This window comes from Podarcis pityusensis, assembly GCF_964106645.2.
Source record: "Podarcis pityusensis genome assembly, chromosome: 4".
Lineage (NCBI taxonomy): Eukaryota > Metazoa > Chordata > Lepidosauria > Squamata > Lacertidae > Podarcis > Podarcis pityusensis.
Window position 1 is genome coordinate 65,978,470 of NC_138027.1, and position 23,328 is coordinate 66,001,797.

The 23,328-nt window shown below is 41.8% G+C and overlaps 2 protein-coding genes across 6 annotated transcripts in view; one reads left to right on the plus strand and one right to left on the minus strand.

Moving 5' to 3' along the window:
• Positions 1-7,021, minus strand: part of PPEF1 (protein phosphatase with EF-hand domain 1) — a 42,004-nt gene extending 34,983 nt beyond the window's left edge. The window contains exons 1-2 of one of the 3 annotated variants that reach the window (XM_081001633.1): positions 6,543-7,021; positions 2,693-2,899 (exon numbers count right to left, since the gene is read on the minus strand). In XM_081001633.1, the coding sequence (XP_080857759.1) occupies positions 2,693-2,744 (52 nt within the window). In that variant the 5' untranslated portion in view covers positions 2,745-2,899; positions 6,543-7,021. Of the gene's footprint in view, positions 1-11; positions 283-2,692; positions 2,916-6,542 lie in introns of those variants that run through there. The other 2 variants (XM_081001632.1, XM_081001634.1) reach the window with 2 other exon arrangements.
• RS1 (retinoschisin 1) overlaps positions 4,765-23,328 on the plus strand; it is a 32,431-nt gene continuing 13,867 nt past the window's right edge. The window contains exons 1-2 of one of the 3 annotated variants that reach the window (XM_081001677.1): positions 4,765-4,904; positions 14,715-14,824. In XM_081001677.1, the coding sequence (XP_080857803.1) occupies positions 14,773-14,824 (52 nt within the window). In that variant the 5' untranslated portion in view covers positions 4,765-4,904; positions 14,715-14,772. Of the gene's footprint in view, positions 4,905-5,570; positions 5,684-14,714; positions 14,825-23,328 lie in introns of those variants that run through there. The other 2 variants (XM_081001676.1, XM_081001679.1) reach the window with 2 other exon arrangements.

A 23,328-nucleotide genomic window follows, 5' to 3' on the forward strand; every position in this document is an offset into this window, starting at 1 on the left:
TTTCTTCTTACTTTCCTGAGAGTCCTCTTCTCTGAAGGGCTGTCTGGTCCAGTTTAAGGCAAAAGAAGGGAGAGCTGAAGTTGTTCATCAGCTGTTAGCACCTGGAGAGCAGATGGTCAGGCACACAGGGCCACCTGGGAAGTTTTTTTCTCACTGTGTGTTTCTATTTCAATTGAAGTAATTATTTCTAAATTTGTATCCAGATGTCTAAATTAACGCATGCTCCTCCTCCCTTAATACACCTGAGATGGGGCAATACTGGGAAGGTTTAGGAGGGGATACAAAGCTAGGATTGTCTTTGGAAGCATTGCTGTACAGCTCAAAAACATTGTCAGCTGTACAATAAATTCCAAAGCTTCTGAGGCCAAGAAGCCTATGAAAGTCACATGGGTCAATATCTTAAACACATTTTTCAAGCTCGCACACACAAAATATCATTCGATATAAACAAATGTACGGTAGGTTAAAGTCTCAGGTGATGCACAGCAGCTCAAAATCTGTTTCAATGTGTGCCCCGGAGTACCAGTTTTGCTAAATCCCAAGTATTTGGGTCATAGCAACTTGCATGAAACAATGGGAAGGGCATTATGAGGTCATAAAGCAAATAGTGCTTGCATTATTATTTACTAATGCAAGTTTTTTACAATAGAAAAATGAATGTTATTATACAGTAGGCACACAGTTGTAAAATACTATTTTATGCAGAAGCTTCTGAGTACAATTTGTCAAAAAAATTGTTGTAGATAATTATTTTTGGGTTTTTCAAAATTTAAAACATTTGTTTACCTATAAAATAAGCATTGATAGTATTTTAATAGCACCACCATATTAGTGCCTAAGAACTGCACATCAGTTAGACTCAGCTCCAGGCAAACTGTGTGCAAGTGATTGCTATATGGTCCAAAATAAGGTACTGAGAGATTCATAGATCATATGATATTAAACAAGTAGTAGCCTGCCTTTAAGATGCGAGTCCTGGCACAGGAACATCACACTGATCACAGCTCCTGATTTGATTATTGCAATTCTCACTCAGGTAGAAGTGTTGCTTTGTTATTAAGACAATTAATTGAAACTCTAGAGACTTAGAATCAATGACATCAGTCAAGGCTATTCCCGAAAGGAACAGTCAATATTTCCAGAATCTATTTGCTATGGCAGAAGAAGCAAATAGATGTTGCAGAAGAGATACAGGAAAGTGTATGAGAGAGATGGCATTGCTGAACTGAAACAGGACTGATATAGATGACTGATGTTGACTTGACGTAAACCATGATAAGTTGCGAGTGTGGTTCCAATCCATCTGATGGCTGAGAAACGGAATTGAAATCTGTGTTTGTCACTTCAGGCCTAGCTGAGTCTAAGACAGGCCCTGAAATCCAATTCTATGCATCACTTTGTCTTCCTTCCACAAAGACTTGCTTTTGTGTTCTACACAAGGTACAAATATCTGTCTCCTGGTGAGATTTTAAGCAACGGTATCCAGAGGGGGAATCTGTTTTGATGGGGGCAACCAAAACAATAGATGCTGATGGCAGACTAGAATAAAACCTATGAGTAATGGCATGGAATTCTCAGCCAAGGTCAATTTCACAGTGGAGAATTTTCCTTTCCTTTTTATTTCTCATCCCGAATTCAACCCAGACTTTCTCAAACATAAATGATAAATTGAAAGATACACCAACCTTTTCTCAATGACTATTGATGATGGGACATTATAGGTAGTGACTGTTTAAAACAAACAAAACCACGAGCTTTTGTTTTGCTGCCCTTGCATGTGGTGGCAGTTTTCCTAGGTTCCATCCCCACCCCCAACAATAGCTCATTGGAAATGATGCTTCTAAAAGGCACTCTATCATTTTTGCACCCTGAAATTGGTAAGTGGTTGCTTTTCTTTTCCTCTTTTCGTGAACCCCTGTTGAGTCTAATTTAGAGGGAGATAATTGCCCCAAAGATATTCAGATCCTGGCTAGTAGTCAGATGCCCAAACAACTTGTTGGGTATTCCTGAATGCCCTTACAGTAATTGCAAGAATTCCAGGCTTTATATGCATTGGACTGGCAGTTGAGAAGGAGTTCTAGGAGAATGAGTTCCATACACTAAGAAAAGCATTGAAAATATAAAACTACAGCTTGCTGGTCTCTTAAACCTTCAAGTCTTCTCAAACCTCCCCTGCATGTCACAACAGAGCCCATTTTAACACTGGAAACGTACCATGTCTGTGAAGTTTCTCTTAATCAAACCTTTCTTGTCAAGATAGTAAGAAACACCCTGGCCAAACATTTGGGAGAGCACTAAGAGATGTTAATATACATTGTGCCCTTTTGCACCAAGACTCTCAAAATAGGCACCAAGGTTTGATGCTTTAAAGCAGCCTGGTCCCATATGGTTTTGACTAAACTTTCATCAGTTCCAGCAAGTAGATATATGCTGGCAGAGGTTGAAAGGAATTGCAGTTAAAACCATATGGAGGGGAATCAGGTAGGGAGAGGTTCTTTAAACAGAGAACTGATGGCTATATTATCTCAACACCTTCTTGAGTCTTCTTCATAGTGTGTCCTCTAGCCTACCAGTCCAGCAGAACCACCTGGGATGGTCCAATCTACAATCAGTATCTTCCAAATTAATGCAGACAATAAGTTTGTTTAAGTATCACATCAGAGAATGGAAAGACCACACACAGGTTATTTACCTCTTTCTGATTTGTTCACCCGCCTCGTCGTAATAGAAGTGCCACATCCCATGACTTCAGTTGAGACTGGGGTGCTGATTTAATATTTCCTCATGGGCGATGGTTTTCTTCAAGCCATCGGTGTTGCCAACCATACCATCTTTATATTCATCTCAATATGCAACAGTAAATGACAATTCCCGGAGAAAACTACGCCTGCCATTGGCCCTAATAACAGAGAAGACTGCATGACAAAAATAGATACCATATTGTTAGCCACTAAAGTGCTGAGCAGCAGAAATAATTAACCAGGTTATCTATGCACCGGTGAAGGCAGTGCAGAGATTTGCCAGTAAACACTAAGCACAGCATTCCAGCTTTTGGTACTGTTGGCCAAGCACTCCTGACTGGGGATCCTGCATTATGGGGTGGGGCAGTAAGGAAGGAGATCCAAAGGGGCCTAATCCAGCATAAGCAGCCACATTATAGTGGAAAACATTGGGCACAATTGTAAATCACACTTGAGGATATTTGTGGAAACCTCTATCATTGTATCAATGTACCCATCTTGTGAGATTTGATGGAGCCAATCAGAAGCCATGTTAGAAGAGAACACTCAACATTCTGAACAGTGAGCTGCTGGCCTGGGTGCTTCTCTAGAACAAAGGGAGTGGGCTTGTGCAGTTACACCTGGACTTGTAGAAACAGAGAGACTGGTGCTTCCCCAATGTGTTACATGCCACGTCAAGAACTACCAGACCCAGAGTAGCTGAAGCATAGGCAGAAAGGCGAGAGGCATCTGCGGGGAAACCTAAAGCACCATAATACATCAGGAACATTGATCTTGGGGACAGGGTGATAAAGGCTGCTGATTTACATGTAAGTAAATGTGGAGCACAAACACACATATCATACTGCCATGTCCAGCTATAAATCATGTAGCCAGAAACATAAGGATGTTAAACAAAGGGAATGAAAAGAAGCAAAAGGATCCCAATTAAACCTTTGTTTGTTTGTTTGTTTGTTTGTTTGTTTGTTTGTTTGTTTGTTTTTCAAAATGCACAAAGCCTTTCTGCAGTCTGGCTCAGGCACTACAATTACTAGGCAAGCAGACGGCCAAAAGCAAGATGAAAATGATTTCAAGATAGGGACGGTGTCTGTGGCAACAGACGGAGGGGGGGGGAAGCTTCTAGATGTATTATGCAAGTCTATTCTAACGCTTTTAAGTAATACAACCATCAGCACTGCAACACTAAGAAGGAGAAGGAAGGAAGAGAGAGAGAGAAAGAGAGAGAGAAGTCCAATTTAGGCATTCAATGTGGGTGCATTTAAAATGGGGACATTAGGGGCATGTACTCAAAGTCCTCACAAAGATCTGAAGTGTGTGTTAGGTGGAGGTATTTAGAATTATTACCACAACTGGGAACCCTGAAAATGCAGGGAGCAATCTGAAGCAGAAGAGATCAGCTGACAATCAAAGCATGCAGGGAAGAACAAACAGAAGATGGTGGCTCCTAGCTTCAGTATTTGTCTCTCATTGGCATACAAATGTATTCTCTCTCTAAATATATAGGTACTTATTTAATTGTCATGGTTGATAAGAAGGGCTTTCATAGGCGAATCTGAGACAAAACAGGAGGTAGGAGCTAAGCTAAGGTGTTGTCTCACCAGGTGGGGCAGTGACAAGCCCGCTCCTTGGTCTAGAACTAAGTCCATATTTCTCAAAAGACATTTTTCTGGCCAAGAGTACTTCCTTTTTCTCACCCCATCTAGAAAAGGGTCATTTTTTTCTGGTCACACATACACACACATATCCAGGGATTGATCACAACACATCTGGCACTGTGGAAGATGCAAAATGGTAGTCAGGTTGCCAACACAGGTATTACTGCTGCCACTTGCAGTGGTGGTGGGGAAAACAACTTTAGGGCAAAAGAAAGACGCTGACCTACTAACACTGCTAATTAGTTAACCTTACTATTGGAGAATTTCTCTTTTCCCTGGGAAAAGTTAGTCCCCTCCCACCATTTCTCTTTCCACAAATAGGGTGGGGAAATCTGAAAGACATTTGTGCCCAGCCCTCGTTTGTACTTACAAACTGCCTTGTCTTGAACCTATTTTGAATGTTATATTCATTCCTTGAATATTACTGAAGAGACAGCAACAGAGCATGTGCAGTTTCTCACCTACTGGTCACTACAGGATTCAGTACATAGAATCGTGGAGTTGGAAGGTACAAGGGTCATCTAGTCCAACCCCCTACAATACAGGAAAATTTGCCCAACATGGGGCTCAAACCCACGACTCTGAGATTCAGAGTCTCGTGCCTTACCAACTGAGCTATCCTAGGTAGCTAGAAGAAAATTTTAAAGCAAAGGAAGTCTGATTTCCAGGCAAGCTTGATTCCCAACTTTACTCATTTTAGACATGAAAAATATTCAGTGCTAAAGTTGTGTTTGTGTGTGTGTGTGTGTGTGTGTAATGTAACAAAGGGAAGTGTAATAGGAAAACAAACGAAACACAAAGCTGGTAGCTTTAGTGTCATGTTTAGGAAGTTATACTCAAGGCTGGGAATGGGGAAGAGATTCAGTTTGGTTCACAATTTAAAGGAAACTTTCTTAACTTGTACTTCCCGAAACAATATGCAAACAAATACAGCTATATTTCAAAATGTGCAGTTCCCCCAATGTTGTGTTGCAGTTTTCAAACCAGAACAAGTGTACAAAAAGTGTATTAGTGAAAATGGCACACAAAATGTGCTACATTAGGAAACTTTGCTTGCAAAAATATGCATAATGGGAGGTGTGCACAATAAAATGCTGATGAATTTCTACGAGGATTTTAAAATAAATAAATAAATAAATAAATCACAAACTGATGCAGCAATGTGGTGAGCTGAACTTAAAAAACAAGAAACTGAAATAAGATTTACCCATCCTTACTCAAGACCAAGTCTATGCTGAAACTGAAGAATTAAAAAGATGCCTCTGGTTTTTAGGGGATGACTAAAAAGTAAGCAATTTCCTAAGGGGCTATGATTTTCCCACTCTACCCTGATAGAAAATGAAGAAGGAGAAAAATAATTCCATGTTTGCAGAAGGGTTGTTAGAAAATAAATAAATTGTGCAGACGGAAATCAGTTAATATGCATTACATGAAAGAACTATGCATTGTTTAGGAAATATGTGAATACCCCATATCTGGATCCAAGACTACATTTAACACAATTCTGGAGACTGGAGTGCTGGGATTTCAAATTCTTTTTAAGGGAAATTGTAGTTTTATTTTGCAACACCAACACTCTGTGAGAAGGGTGATCAGATGCAGCAGATAAGAGGGATCATGTATCTTTAACAGGTGTACAGAAGAGGAAATTCAAAGGAGTGTAGCATCTCTCAGCACCTTGGTGTGGTGTCACGACAAATTTTACCTGCCACAACTCCTTCTTCTGCAGAGTTTTTAAATGTGCAGGAGTTCTGTCCTCTAGCCACCCAGTATCTCTGGACATGAGCAGGCAGAAAGAATGTGTGGGCAGCTAAATATTTATTCTACCCCAACATAAAATGGAGTTTACAAAACCCTAACAAACTAAAGGCAATCAATATGTGACTCTGGAGTCTGTGATCTTAGAAAAGACTAAAAAGAAATAAAATCAAGGCCCAAACTATGGATCATAAATGATTGTATTTAGAAATAAATTTTATTTAGATGTAACTAAATTTTATTTAGATGGACTTAATTGCAAAGAAGCGTGTCGGCAGTGGCAATCTGTGTTACATCATGCACTGCTTCTCTCCACCAACATTGATTTAAAAATAAAAACAAATGGTTAAAATATAGCTACCAAAACAAAGGTACACAAAGAAATTACCTTATGTCTTCCATTGCATCAGCAAAGAGGTTTACTAGGTGTTGTAAACAAGCTTTCTTCCTGGGCAGAGGGTACAGGATGCGATATAAAATCAATTGTCATTCCAGCTTCCTTCTCATTTGTGCTCCTCTTACATTTATGCAGATAGAAGATTTATCAAGGAACAGCTCCTTTCTCCTTCTAGCCAGAAATAAGAGCTGTGTTCTGCAGCTACGAACAGCAGTGCAGGCACAATGATGTATTGGAGAAACCTATGTTGTTACCAGGCTCTCTGAATCTCAGGCAGACAAGTGGATGGCTAAAGTTATCTGCTTCATACTGGAAACTGCTTCTCAGCAACAGCCATTATAGTAATAATGAACCACAAACTAGCATTATGGCATAAGATAAAGTGTTTGGTGAAGCATGGGAAGAGGCACTAGAATTATAAAAAAAAGGGGGGGGGGGACAGAGACAATGCAGGTCATACTCCAAGTTAATAAAATTTTCAGAGACCGTTTAATACTCAGTACCCGGGCAGCCTGGCCATTTCCACAGCATCTTCTCAATGAGCTTGTGAGGACCATTAGAAGGGAAAATACAATGAGGGAAGAAAAATAACTTTGCAAGTTTCTCACTCTGTAACACAATACCACATCATAAAGCCTTCAGTTTCCAAAAGCAACAGAATGATATATATCATCAACACAATTTTTAAAAGTCCATATGGCTTAAAGGGCCAGTTCTATTTGAATCAACAGTGAATGCAACTTAGGAAGTTTCCCTGAGTCAAAAATCTATTACTTGACTGTTTGGACTAATCTATACATGTCAGTCTACCTTTGTGGTAGATAATGAGAACAAGAAAAAGGTGAAGACTTGCGCTACATCTCAGGTTGCCTACAAAGGGGATCATGATAACATGCAACCTGAGGAAACAGCAGTGAATTTAGTTTCCTCTCTCTCCGTTTCCAGAGTGGTAGTAATGCCAGTCTGATGCAGCAAAAGGCCTTAGCTGACATCAAACATACCGTACCTACTTTATGAGATGGAGCAGGCAGCCCACACCAACGAATCATATGTATATTCCTAACGTACCTATGCTTTTAACACAGTGAGTGCAAAATATACAGACTGGTAATAGATGCCAGTCATTGGGAACAAAATGCACATTGAAACAAGAAAAAGCTAATGCTTATTCAGCTTTAGACATATGTTTTCTACACATTGGCCAAATGAATGCACATTACAGATTCTAAAACATTAACTTTTATTAAATGGAGTACCACTCACGCACATCATACAAAGTTCTGCCTTGTGGTCCAAGAGTCAGTTGACCCAATATGGTAACCGGACAAAGCAAGTTACATTGGGCTTAACACACCTGTTAGCAAAAGCTTTGTGCCATTAACATCTGCATGGCAGACAGAGGTCCACAGGTGGGTTTTCCACCAGCTTGGTGATGTAGTGATGGAAGAAGGCATAGTACTGGTGTCTACTCATCCTGCAGCTGTTAAACAGAGAATCCCTGCTTATTAAAAAGATTATCAGTGCTGTTTGGGATGTGAAATATTGCTGCAGATCATGAGCATGTTTCTCCTTGAGTAGAAATGGTTTCTACATCATTTGAACAAATTCAAAACCTTTTATACTATTTGCTAAACCTGAAATTCATAAGCTACATTGCAGCATTCTTCTTTCAGGGTCATCAGTTTAGTAAGTGCAGAAAGTGCTTTTTAAAAGCAATGACAGGATAGGAGAGAATAAACAACAACAACAAAAAAGAGTAATACTATGTTTGTACAGATATTCTTTTTATCTCTCCTGAAGAATTTCATGATTCATGATAATGTTTTGTTTTTGTTTTTTAAAAAAACAATTCGCTCCCTGAGGACTGAACAGCAGCAGTCTTCAAGAAAAAAGAAAGAAAAGAAAGAAAGAAGATCATTTTGATGGGCAGCAATTTGGAAGCTTCTTGTCATCAAGACAGCATGAAAAATGAACCAGGCAAACGCAAAAGGGGGACTGGCAAACTGTAGCAGCTGTCAGATACCAACCATAAAGGACAAGGCTTAGAACTGAGCAATTTGTAAGCTGTTGAAGGAATATAAGAAGCTTCCTTGTACTGAGTTAGACCGCTGGTCCATCAGGGTTCTCTACGCTGATGGGCAGTGGCTTCCCAATATATCAAGCACGTATAGTATGTTTCCCAATCCCAGGGATTGAACCTACGATCTTCTGCATGCAAAGCAGATGCTCTACCACTGAGCCATGCCGCTGCCATTACTCCCAATATGGCTGCAATTATGGCAGGCCTCCGTTATTCCTGCTGCCTCTGAGCCCTGGAAAGTCTGTTTGTTTTTAATTCTTCATGCATGCACAAACATAACCGGCTCCACTACCCCACACCTTTAGTTGACATACAGCAGTCATATATATACACACACAGGACAGTGCAGGAAGAGTCTCATATACCTCAAAAATCTCCACCTTATTTAGAGAAAGGTGAGCACGCTCTCCACTCTCAACGAGGATTGACAGCCCTCTGCTGACAGAACACCATAATCTACTTCGAAGGTAAACTGGAGCAAAAGAGTATCTCAACAGATCTCATCCTTCGGGGTATTGCGTTTTATGTTGTTGCATTCCAACAGTATCTGCTATTCAGCATTTATTGCTCCTGAGGATTTTATAGCACTTTTATCCACAAATGTGGATAGCATGGAGATGATTGTTAAATCATTGTAACTAATGCTTCTCATTTCAGTTCCTTAGCTTGACTAAAGTTATTGTTATTGGTTAACAGTAGGAAGAGTTGTTGTTTAGTCGTTTAGTCGTGTCCGACTCTTCGTGACCCCATGGACCAAAGCACGCCAGGCACTCCTGTCTTCCACTGCCTCCCGCAGTTTGGTCAAACTTATGTTCATAGCTTCGAGAACACTGTCCAACCATCTCGTCCTCTGTCATCCCCTTCTCCTTGTGCCCTCAATCATTCCCAACATCAGGGTCTTTTCCAGGGAGTCTTCCCTTCTCATGAGGTGGCCAAAGTATTGGAGCCTCAGCTTCACGATCTGTCCTTCCAGTGAACACTCAGGGCTGATTTCCTTAAGAATGGATAGGTTTGATCTTCTTGCAGTCCATGGGAAGATCAGTCCAGTAGGAAGAGCAATTAGACAGAAATCTAGTCTGAATACTGTAGGGTCTGTTGGGGTACATTTCCCATTCTCCTTTATATTTTATTCCAGATCAGAATTATATTTTAATTTTTTAATTTTTAAAATTTATCATAACTTTAGTACATATATTGTATGCAAGTTATATGGTAGCACTGGGTTCAATGTTATAAAGTTCTAGGGGGGTTAAGAGTGACAGACCCCCAATTCATATTATGTTTGTTTCATTCTAGTCAAGTAGTTTTAAACAGATGTGGCAGAGGTATTATAAATATACGTACACCTACATCTCTCTTCTTCCTCAGTGGGCCTTTACATGAATGTATAACTGGTAATAAAAGCATGTGGCATTTCAGGAGTGGGCAACCTAAACTGCACCTGCATCCCAGGTTTTTCTATATGGGTCAAACAGAAAGATTATTCCTTCTGTGAAGCAGCTGAGCTGATACTATCCATTCCACTAGATCAGAGCTTTCCAAACTATGTGTTGTGACACGTTAAGTGTGTCACGTGAACGCTCCCCGCGCCCCTCCCAGGGCTGGAAATGTTACAAACTTCTGGTTTGCTAGTAAAACCGAATTACTGTGTCACGAAATGATGCATGTCTAAAAAGTGTCAACAGCATGAAAAGCTCTGCACTAGATGGCAAAGCCCCTTCAGAGTCAGTAGGGCAGCCCCACTTCCTAATGGTTAGTAGCTTATAAAAGATTCAGGATCCTTTCTTGCACCTTTAAGAGCTGAAAGCTAGTGCAGAATTCAACAGGTGCCAATACCTCAAGAACCTCTTCTCATATGAATTGACCTGGACCCTGAAATCACCTTCTGAGGCTTCTTCATGCACCCACTCCACAAGACATATGGAGGGTGGCAACACAAGAATGGCCTTTTCTGCAGTGGCTCCGTTTGTGGAACGCTTTCCCCAGGGACGCTTGTCTGGTGTCTTCATTAAATTTCTTTAGGCGCCAGGTGAAAAACATTCCTTTTCAACCAAGCCTTTGGCTAATTAAACATTCTATGCTATGTTAAAGGTGTTATGGGGGCAGTTAATGGTTTTGTATCGTATTTTGTGTTCTCATTTTGTATTTTTATGTAGAGACCCACCCTCTGATCTTCAATTAAGGACAGTATATTTATTTATTTATTTTATAATAGTAATAGTAATAATAATAATAATGTATTCTTTCTAAAGCTGAAGCGAAGGACTCTCTTTTATCACCAGTTTTAAAATGAGTTTATGCCACTCCTTTCTACAAAAGTTCCAAAATCAGCACAGTGCAGAAAAAGACAAATAATACAACCTAATAACAATACTGGCTAGCAAATAAATAAATCCAAGAGCAGTTCAAGAGAGAAGCTTATATAGATTGCATTGCATTGATACACACCCTTGGCCCTTTTCTTCTTTTTCCAAATTGTGAAATGCAAGCATTGGCTAATTTGCTAAATGACTCCAAAAACCATACTTGCGTTGGACAGGCTGCAATGAGGAAGGAAAGTGCAATTAGTTTTGTTTTTGACTCAAACCAAACATAATGAAGGCTGCAGCCCATATCGTTTACCTGGGAGTAAGCCCCATTAATGTCCAGGGGACTTACTTCCGAGTAGACCCGGTTAGCCTTGCTCTGCTAAATAACATTGCTATTCGGATACCAATACCGGTCGACCTGCACGCCCGTCCGTGACTTTTTAATTTTTTTTAATCTATCCCCAATAATCACGGGAATCATCCCTGGGACCGTGAGCAACAATCGTAATTCTTTCCTTGATTTATTTTGGCAGCGGCGTAAGGAAAGGAAACAAACATTTCATACGTGGAAGCAACTTAAGGCAAACCCTGTTTTCCCCCCTTCTCTGCATTGCCGCGGAAACGCAGCCCCGCCTCTTCCTCCTGGCGCGTCTCCTCTTGCACTGGGCGAAGCCAATGACAAGAGCAGGAAACGGCCGACACCACGAAGAAGGAGATTGGCGGAAAAGGGAACCGTCGTGAGGGTTCCATAGTGTAGTGGTTATCACGTCTGCTTTACACGCAGAAGGTCCTGGGTTCGAGCCCCAGTGGAACCACTAAGTTGTTTTTTCTTTCTCTCCCCCCACCCCCGCGCCTCCTTCTTCGTCCTAACCCCGGGAGTTGCAGAAATCTCACCTCATTCCTCCAATCCCCTCTGGGTAAACTAATGGCAAAGGAAGGGGGGGAGGGGAGAGGAGAGAGAAGGATACCCAATGCACAAAGTCGCCGCTTTATGATGGCTGAGTTCCGGACACTTTTGCTGCCTGTTAATTATTTGCATTCCAAAAAGGTGAATGGGTTGCTCAGCTGAGCGAAGCTCCGGGAGCCTCCGTCCCGCCCTCTCCTTAATCTGAATCTCCCCGGGAGAATGCACCCAGGCGTGGGCTGCGCTTATTAAGAGTGGCGCGGGGAGGGCCCTCTGCACGCGCTCAGGGGCACCCTTGATCAACACTACTTCTTCAGCCACGGCAGCTGACGTTCAACAAAGGCTGGTTAGGGGGCCCAAACGCTCAATCGCAGGAAAATTCTTCCTTACGCCGCCAGAAACCAAAAGGAGAGGCCGCGTTTATCATTGCCCCGGCAGCCTCCCACCCGTCCCAGGTGCCGTCGAAAGGGGGAGAACTAAGAGAGTGCGTGGGAGGGAAGAGAAGCAGCTTCTGCACTGGACGGCGACGCCCCTCGATCGCCCTCCCCCGCGGCAGGATTCCGCCCTCGGGTGGACACGCAATTGTAACGTGTGGAAACGCAAACACGCTTCATGCTGCTACTCTCTTTCCTCCTGGTTTCCTAATCCCACCGGCTGCCATCCATGTAGGCTGCACGCGCACTGCGCCCACATTACACCCATGCAAAGTGGGGTTCGGAGAATAAAGAGAGGCTGATGAGTTGGCTTGCAGGCAAAAGCTGGCGCACGCCGCGATCCCGGGCCGCGTGTTCCTCTGGGTTGCCAAGGGAATCGCACCCCGAAAAGGAACTAGCGGGAGGCGGCCGAAAGCAATGTAGTTCTGCTCGCGCCTGCCATCATTGCATGGCTGCTGCCGCCGCCCACGCTTCGGCTCTGTGCGGCAGAAATGCAGAGCAGCCGCGACTAGGATGCGGGGGAGGCGAGGAAGCTCGCAGGAGGCGCGTCCCACGCGGATGCGACAGAGAGAGGCTGCTCTGGGTGTTCCCTGTTTCATAAGATCACGTATTCCTGGGAAGAAGAGGGAGGAAGCGGGGGGGACGACGGGGGACGGACAGGTTGATTGAAAACTATACTGCTGCGCCAGGCTCTGCGTTTTAAGATCAGCGAGGCTGCAGCCCCAAACACGGTTTTATAAAGGGAGCAAGGCCTATATGGTACATGGTTTTGAGGAAACGCACAACACGCGTTCGCTCAATGTCCCTTCACATGACACCACGCCCTTTGCTCTCTGGCTTTTTTTTAGATTTGTATTTTTCTCACTGTATTGGTGGCTTCAAGTGTTCTTCTTGAAAGAACAGCACTGCTAGAACTGAAGGTGGCAAGACTGCGTTTTTTCCTCTGGTTCTTTAGGGATTCTTTGTGAATGGGCCTGAAGGATGAAATTTTCCTAAATCAGGTTAGCTCAGAGTCGTGTGCCTGATTTTACATTTACGCAAGGCACCAGTGCGCGAAATGCAGTTGTGATCTGTTTTCACGACGATACTGAGGTTTAAAAATAGATTGGAGAAAGGAGGCTGGATTGCAGGGAGGGTCAAGCTGTGTGGCATGGATGAAGGGATCGTTTTTCATCTGGGACTGTTTTGTGACAAAATGGCACATTGTGGTCATATGTGATCATACTATACTGTAGATGCAGAAAAGAACGACAGGCAAGTCTACACAGTTGCTACTGAATTAAGAGCCGTACTGAAGTAAGACAGGTATCTCTGCCTTTGGAATGAAGAACAATTATACAAGGATCACAACCAAAATGCAAAATAATCTTTAATCAAAATTATTATTTTTTAAAAAATAATAATTCAGACAATCCTACCCATGGCTGATCTGTTTTTGTAGATACGAGTCTTGGCAAACTTAAGCAAAGTGGAAATGTATGTACTTATTACTGTGTATATAAATTGAATAAATGATAATACTTATTTCTGTGTATTACATTTATAACTTTCGTTCTCCAAGTTGCTCTGAGTAGTCTACATGGTGTCTCCTCCTCCTGCAACCTTCTTAGGCAGCATAGGGCTGTTGATACAACCAATCCAGTATCTAACTTTAACACTTTGAGGATAAAGTCGCTCGGCTCCACAGCAAGGCTGATGCTGCTGTTGTGACAGCTAAGGTGTCCAGCTCAACGTTTAATCCAGAGTTATGGGATCGGTTCCTGTTAAAGCAGTCTGTCAATGTGGAGACAGGATACTTTGTGGTGCATCTGACCACCTGCTTGTTAGAGGCTTCTCCATCATGGCTTATTAAAGCTAACCTAGAGTACAAGGGAAGTCCATCCCCTTTTGCCTCCGGGGGGGGGGGTAGGGGGCATTATGTTCTAATCTGTAAAACACATTCTAAACTGTTTCCATTCAAATGGCAAGTTATTTTATGTGGGCCCATTAAATTTCTTAAGCAGATGCATATTTCAGCTGTTGTGTGTATCATCTCCAGAGCAGTGTGTGTTTGTTAAGTGAAAACCTTAAAGAAAGATAAAAATCCTAGACCTTTCACATTATCCACATGTCAAGGACCTGTCAGACCCAGAAGATTTAACCATGTTTTGTGTGTTTGAATCCCCTAATTCCTGTTCCATCAGTATATATCCTTTTATATTTTTTAATGAATTTTTTTTTTAATTGAATACCACTTTGAAATTTTAAAAATATTAAGTGGTTGGTAACCGTTTCTAAAGAAATAAATGTTTTGTGATGCCTAGAAGAACCATTACCCTTGATATTTCCTTCAAAGCTGATTGTAGCTTACTGTAGTGAATTAGTGTGTCTTGGGTAAACCCCCTAAGAGCTAAAAGAGGAAGATGCTTAACGAGACTATGCTTAACTTAATCTCAGCAGAGAAAGCTGTGCCACACAATAAGCAGCCATAGTTGAAAGGTGAAAGAAAATAAAGATGCATCTCAAGATAAGAAGTGTGGTTCTGTGTCTTCTTTTCTGGTATAAAGGTAAGCACCAGTCGTGCCTGTCGGGCATTTAAATTGGTATAATTTGTGAAGATTCTTGTTGAAATTCAAAGGGTGAATTTTATTTTCTAGATAAATGCTGGCGTTTGTAGTTACCCTGCACCAGAGGAAGGGGTGCTGATCTTCTAGTGTGTTTTATCAAATAGCTGTGTGCAAATGCCAAACAGCCATTTTAAAAGTTGCGGAATAAGAGGGAAAGGCCAGAATGTTGCTGGAAGGGGCTATGATCCAAAGGACTTCACAGTGCATTTTTTACAAGTTTATTTTATTGGAATAGCTATATCCTATGCTATCTCACAAACTGATTTATGAAACTCCTTTTGTCATGTGCCATGAGGGCTGTTGTTCCAAGAAAGTAAGCATAATGTTCCTTGGGATCACGGAACATGTTACACGGTTCTTTGGATCCTAGCCAAAGCCTAAGAAAAGGATTACTGTTATGATGATCTGCTGAACTGCAAGAATGATTTTTAGCTTATCATTAACCAAAGGTTGGCTGTGTGCCTCCTGTTAGCAACTGTACTCTTTTCCATGCCATTTCTAGATGATCCCCCCCTACCCCCCAATCTCTCCACAGCCTGTTTGAAAATAATAAAAGGCTTTGGTAAAGCCAATCATATGAACTATTGGGGGTTGAATGAGCTGTAGACAGTGCAGTGATTAACAGCACAATCCTAAACGTATATATACTTAGAAGTGCCCCGTTAAGTCCAATGGAATTTGTCCCTAGAGAAGTATCTGATTGCATTCTAAAATAGTCACTAACTTCAATATTTGCAGATGTGAAAATAAATGGATTTGGGGTCCTTCCTGACCTTAATTCACCTGCTTGTACCAGATAAAAGCACTGCTGGCTCTTAGTATAGATGTTATAGATCTTGGCTGCTGTCCTAAATGTACATAAGTTGGCATAGAATCATCTGCTTCATATGTCCTGAGCCAGCACAAGTGCACTGGAGATCATAGTCCAGCCTTTGAATAGCTAGATGATAAAATCTCTGATTTTCTTAGTACGTTTAAACTAACTAAAGTGTTATAATGGTTAGATTAGTATGCACAAACATCTATTGTACCTCTGTGACTCTGAACATTGTATTCCTTCAGTTATTTGATATCTTTATATTCTTTATTTTGTTTCGTTTATTAAGGAAACTGTGAACAAATGTATTTGGATGTGGAGTTGTTTTTCCTGTGTTTTTACTCCGATACTTTCTCTGTGTTTGGGGCAAGCAGAAGGTAGATCTGACTATGCTGGTGGGGTTTGCAGTAGATCGACAAGTTTCTGACTCTGAGGTTTAAATAGTAGTGACAGTTTAGCTGTTTTTTAAAAATAGGCTGCTTTGACAACAAAACTCTCAGGTTTTGAAACTTCTGCGTGTGAAAGAACTGAGTTCAGGTCTGGTAATGAGAATGTTACTGGGCTGCGCATATTCTCAGAGGCGCCCTGGTCCAAAATTGTAAGTGAACAGAAGCCTTCCTGCAGTCACAATTTTAAAAATAAAGTAGATCTGCCCAGCTTGAAGTCTGCTCACCTCTGCTCTATACTGCTGTGATTTCAACATTACTGCATTTGCTTATCCACATTTTGACGTGTTTTGATGGATGCATCAATGACTATCACGATTAAGTACCATACATTCATATACCAGACTATCATTTTTGACTGAATTACCTGTGGTATCATATGCTTTTCTTAACATTCAAATCCAAAGATTCAACATTCTTTTAGAATTCCCAGCAGTTCCTTTATGTAAAGATAATCACTTTAACTCAGCATCCCAAGAGGTACTGCCAGGTCATTCACATAAGCTGGGAGCAATTATCTTGTTCTTTGTAGTAACCTGCTTATGAGTTCTTTTCCATTTGGCACGCAGCTCAGAGAGGAAACCATCTTCTGCTTTCCTCCTCAGATTAATTCTTTTCTGGTGTGTTACTGTACCATGCACGAAATAGCTTTGTGTGCTACACAAGGGAGGTTTCTGCTACAAGCAGTACCTAAGCAAACTTTAACCTGAACGCTAATTGAGTGCGAGGGCCAAATTATCTTGTTGGTTGAGACTATGGTAGCATAGGGCCTAAGGACAGCACATTATATATTGTCTAACAAAATACGCTGTGGTTGGTGGAAGACTTAAGACAGCAATCTTACACACACTTTACTTGAAAGTAAGCCCCATGTACACAGTGTGACTTAACTTCTATGAATGCGTGCACAGAACTGCACTGTAAATTCTACTGCAAGATAAACCGAAAAACAATTTGGGTTGATTTCATCAAATTTCCTACTTCTATCCTTAAGTCCAGGCTATTGTCTGGATCCTGCCACCACAATCATTTCCAAGTAAGTAGATGGCAGAAGGCGATTATATGTGAAGAGTTTGCAGCCAAAATGTGTTGGCTGATGCAGTTGTGGGTTTACCTAAAGGTCTAATGGACTTGGGTAAAGAACAACAATGGATGAGAAGGATGAGAAAACAGAAATGCCTGCTTCTTGCACCAAGCAACTGCAATGAATTACAGGGCTCTTGGAGCCAGGCTCTCTGAGATAGGACTGATTTTCTGCATCCATTTCAGGCCCAGTTTGAGCACTGAAACTGCTGTTGTTACATCATACCTTTGTTGAGAAAGATACAGGGTGTGTGTGTGACCCTGTTGTTGTTCTTGATCTCGAAACTGACAAGTTTTCAATATTTCTAGCATCCTTCTAGAACATCTGAGTTGGGAGTGGGCAGTAATGTTTTGGTTCCAGTCCTGCTTGGTTGAGGGAATTCCAGAAGGTGGTTCCTGTTTGGTCCCTTAGAGCCTGCAGTCTAGCGCTCCACAGTGTTCAATCTTATTCTCCAGCTATTCAATATCTACATGAAACTGCTGAGTGGGGTCAATAGGGGTGGGAAAGAATTTAGATTCAGTTTGCATTTAAAGATGAACCTGAACTTAATATTGGAGAAATGAGAAACGGGCAGGGAGGGGGGACAAAACTGATAGATTCGGCTATCCCTAGTAATCCAAATTTTTGGAGTATGTTGCCATCAGTATGCTGATGACATGCCCATTTGTTCATCCTTTTCTTCTCAAGGAGGTGTAGGGGTAGATGTGCTGAACTGGGAGTTGACCATGGTAATCAACTGGATGAGACCCAGCAAACTGAGGCTTAATCCAAATAAGACAGTGAAACAGGTTAGTAGGTGGTTCTTTGGTCAGGATAGTTTGGTGTGCAAGTGGTTCTGCATGGGGCTGGATGGGTTATAGCTGTATGAATTTTGTACTGTAAAGCATTTTGAGATTCTTTGGTAGAAAGCAATTAACAAAATAAACAAAAACTAGGAACACTAGGCTAAGTTTTACTCAGAGTAAACCCATTGAAATTAATAATGACAAAGTTAGGTAGTTCTATTCCGAGTAGAACGTAACTGAATGCCACCCACTGACCTGAGTATTGCCTGTTCGTTTAAAAGGCTTCTATATAATATGGCAGTCAATGAACAGAAGTATTACAAAACCTTTCGACGCTCTGCCCCCCATCTAAAAAAATAAATGCCAATAATTGCAACATTCAGGGTGGAGGGAAACACATTTTTAAATAGGAGTGCCTACTTTTTTTTGCAGTACTTGATGATACAAATATGCTTTTTACACACTTCACAGCAATGTAAAGTGCTTAAAAATATATATCTACAGGGTGTTTTAGTAAATGTGTATACCACATCCCCAATATTCCCAAGGTGAATACGTTGAGAAACCGGGGGGGGGGGGCACACACACGAAGAGACAGTCCACTTTGCCTTTTTTTGTGTGCAAAATGGAAAGAGCAAACGAAAGATCAAATTTAAACCTCCTGTCCTAACAAGCTTTGCCAAGGCAATTGGGGACTAAGTATGGCAAAATTATAATCTGTCAACTCATCTGCCTTTCAACGGGGGTTGGTTGACAGAGTAAAATGTTGCCTAAGTACCATACATCCCAGCCTGATGCATTCCACCTTTTCAGCACTGTTTGAGAAGTGCTGACACTGCTGAGGAAGCTGGAAGGTGAGTGGGAAGCAAAAGGAAAAGATTGTCGCTTCTTTCCTTCAACTCATTATATATGAAAATTGCATTATACACAAGGACCCGGCTAAATGTAATCATATCAGCAGCCCCATTGAGTCAGATGAGACTTTTCATTTGCTTTGTGCAAGCGCTTTATTGAATCAAAGTAGTATACTGCATACATTCTAAAGATTAATTATTGAGGAACATTTATGTAATGGAGGGTTTTTTAAAATAAAAAATAAAAAAAGATGACAACCAGATATTTTGTAGAGGCAGTTATTTGGATATTTTTGTTTCTATTTCCAAACATCACCAACACCATTGTAAAGTGTACAGTGCTGGCCAGAGAAAGGGGCTTGTAGAGTTGGAAAGGCTTCCAAAAAGGTCAACCAAAATGATCGAGGGGGTGGAGGAAAGGTTACATTCGGGTGCTTTCAAATTATGCATGGAGAAAGGGAATAGAGGGGGGGGGAATTCCCCTCTCATCACAGTGGACATCAATTGAAGCTGAATTTTGGAAGAGTCAGGACAGATAAAAGAAAGAATTCCATACAGTGCATACTTAAACTACAGAATTATCTTCTAAAAGAATGATTGGTGACAACCAACTTTGATTAGACAAATTCATGGAGGATAAAGGCTATCAATGGTGCTGGAGGAGACTCTTGAGAGTCGCATGGACTGAAAGAAGATCAAACCTATCCATTCTTAAGGAAATCAGCCTTGAGTGCTCACTGGAAGGACAGATCCTGAAGCTGAAGCTCCAATACTTTGGCCACCTCATGAGAAGAGAAGACTCCCTGGGAAAGACCCTGATGTTGGGAAAGATGGAGGGCACAAGGAGAAGGGGACGACAGAGGACGAGATGGTTGGATAGTGTTCTCGAAGCTACGAACATGAGTTTGACCAAACTGCGGGAGACAGTGGAAGACAGAAGTGCCTGGCGTGCTCTGGTCCATGGGGTCATGAAGAGTCAGACACGACTAAACGACTAAATAACAACAAAGGCTATCAATGGCTACTAGCTGAAATGTCTTTGTTCTGTCCTCAGTGCTGGAGGCAGTATGCCTCTGGAGGCAAGTTCCTGGGATTCCCAAGTCACGTGACTACGGTTGCCCCTCACATCTTGCTTTTAGGCTTCCCACAGGCATCTGCATGGCCACTGTGAGAACAGGACGTTGGGCTACATGGATCATTGGCCTGATCACACAGGCTCTTCTAATCCAGCAGGTTCTTAAAAGCTATTGACAATGTACATCTGATTATGTTAGACAGAAATTAGTCACTGTGTTGTTCTATGTGTCAGTTACTGTGGCCACTTTCTATATCGGTCTGATTAAGCGCAGGGACTTGGGAAGTAAGTAGCACCCAAAAATTGGCACGCTCTGTGTCCTCTTTCTATAGTGTTTCGCTTTTTTAAAAAACCATACTATAAAACCTGCTTCCTGCCTGCAAATCCATCTCCTCTGCGTTTCACTGACTATGGCAAAGGCCCAAATTGCTCATTCATTTAAAGGCTTTGATTTCTATGACATGCACTGTGGGTTAGCGAGAGGGATGAAACCCACTGCAGGAGATCAAGCCCGGTTTCGACTCATCAGTTGTGCTTTGGAGGCTGGCTTTAAAAGCCCTGTGTGGCACAATCACTTAAGGGGCATCATGGTCATATGCTTGGGTGAATTTGACTATGCCTTCCAAAATCCAGATATGCTGAAGAGGGCTAAAATTGGTCTTGTCATGTAGCTGGAAACTATGGATGACTGACTCACCAAGATTACTGAAGCTTCCTCAGGGTATATGGTTAGCATGCTGGGTTGTTAAATTCCTAGCTTATCCTTTAACTCATTGGTTGCCTTTAAACATCAACATGCCACACTTGTCCCTATTTACCATGGGCACTCCCTAATTATCAGTCCCCTGTCCGTGCTAAATGTTCCATTCCTATTTTTTGGTTTTGGGGGATACCATGTGTTCCCTGTCCATGGCGTGTTGCGTGAGCAGGGCTAAAGAATTTAGTACGAAACTTGGACACTAACACTCGTTGGGCATGTGAAGCCGTACAGGCAGTCTGTAGACTCTGGCTTCACCACCCCCTGTCCTTGAAGCCCTTGCACATAGACAGCAGGGGCGCTGGCCTGGAATGGCCAGAGGTGAATGCTCTGCTGTGTAGCAATGGGCTTGACCTTTAAAGCCCTAAACGGCCTCAGCCCAGTACACCTGAAGAAGCATCTCCACGCCCATCATTCAGCCCGGACACTGAGGTCCAGCGCCGAGGGCCTTCTGGCGGTTCCCTCACTGCGAGGTGTGAGGTTACAGGGAACCAGGCAGAGAGCCTTCTCAGTAGTGGTGCCTGCCCTGTGGAACACCCTCCTATCAGATGTCAAGGAAATATGACTTTTAGTAGACATCTGAAGGCAACCCTGTTTATGGACGTTTTTAATGTTTGATGTTTTATTCAGTTTTTTGTCCTCTGTTGGGAGCAGCCCAGAGTGGTGGGGTATAAATAAAATCATCATCATCATCATCATCATCATCATCATCATCTCGGGCTGGCAGTGTGCTCTTTCGTGCCACATGCAACATTTGAAGAGGGGGAAGAAACCAGCATGGACAAACATCAGATGTGCTCCCTGAGAGATCATGCACCCTCTCTGCCTCCACTGCTTGGTCTAGGTCACCTGTTTCAGGAAGCTTTTCGTCTGCCTTCTGCTTGAATTTGTTGTTGTTGTTGGTGTCCTCCTGTTGGCTGTATTATTTCTTCCAGTTTCTGGTTTTTTTATAATTGTTCTGTGGTTTTTACTGTTTACATTAGGAGCCTTGAACACTTCATTTGAATTGGACAGGTGGGATATTGGACATTTAGAAATAGATTAAAGGTTGCTTGTGATTTTGTGAAGTTAAATTTGAACCCTTGCTGGCAAGCAACAGTTATTTTCCTGCTGCTCTTTGTGCTGCAATTTTCCTGGAATCTAAAGTTGGAATCCTATATCCATTCACCCAGGAATAACCCCATTGAACTCAATGGGACTTTCTTCAGAGTAAACTTGCATGAGATTACTCTATAAATCATTGTAGCAGATTGTGCATGGCATTAAAAAATTACACACACATACCACTCTGCAAAAGGTCATTAGCTAAGAGGTGCTGTGTGATATTTTAATAGGTTGTGATTACTTCCAAGCACACACACACACACACAGAGAGAGAGAGAGAGAGAGAGAGAGAGAGAGAGAGAGAGAGCACGCTTTCTTTCAACTAAAAACTACCAAGTTAGACATAGGGAATTTTGAACTGAATTAAGGAGTCTCCATAAGTCAGGCTACAAACATGACTTTGTCCTTATATCTCTAGATCTGTAAGGAAACATCTGTACCAGCTGTTTTTCTCTGGATATGTTCCAGAAACAGCTGGTACAGTCTGCACCAGACATTCAGGGCCACATTTCACAGTCATTACTGGGAAGAGAATTCTTCGTTGAACATGAACATCTCTGAAATTGTCCTATGAACATTCTTCAGCAAGAGCTTTTGTTGAGAGTTTGAATTTATCTCCATAGCTGCTGAAATGTCCATTGCATGCAATATTATTTCATTATGCAATACTTGTAATTTCTTAAATTTATAATTACGTAAATATTCGAATATACATCAGATTAAGAGAATGAAGTCTGAGACAGTATAGGGAGTCATCAAAATGATAAAAAAGTGATTGTTGGTCATGGAATACTGGAGTGATGTTTAATGCAATGTCAAGCGAAGTTTTATTCAATCTAGTTTGCTAGAGTATAACATGCTTTGCAAGTATATTGAACTGTACATCCCCCTTACTTATTTACTAATGGCATAGCTGGTGACCTGTTGATAATCACAGCAGCGGCCGTGACTCTTGCTTGCAACTTAAGTAAGCATCAGATTTCCACAGCATTTGGATTTCAAGGCATGTCTATTTTGTAGGTAATTGATGCCAGGGCAAGCGGTCCAGAGGTCAGAAGACGGAGGGTGTTTAAGACCAACTGCCTGCAGGGCTGTACTGTACTATGGAGGCAATTATAAATTACCCAGGCTCACATCTGACCTATATTTCATAATCTAATTGAGACATGTCCTCTAGATTTTAAACTGACGATGCTGTCGCTGCTAAGCACATGACCTTACATCACCAAATTAGCCACTCTTCAGGTCCTGACCCCCTTTTATCAGACTGTGGTAATTTTAGCATTTATTCTGGCAGGACGTACGTGTGTGTGTGTGTGTGTGTGCGCGCGTGCTTTTTCCATGAAAAAGCAGCCAGCGAAAGAAAAAGAAAACCTCATCGACTGAGAAAATGTTCATTAGCCTGAGGTCTGCTTCCCTTGGTTAATTAATGTGACTTGTGATTGGAACGTGTATTGGGTGCAGTTAATTTATCACTGAGCTACGATTGACTACTTTTGAACAGAGAAAAAGGGGGTACACG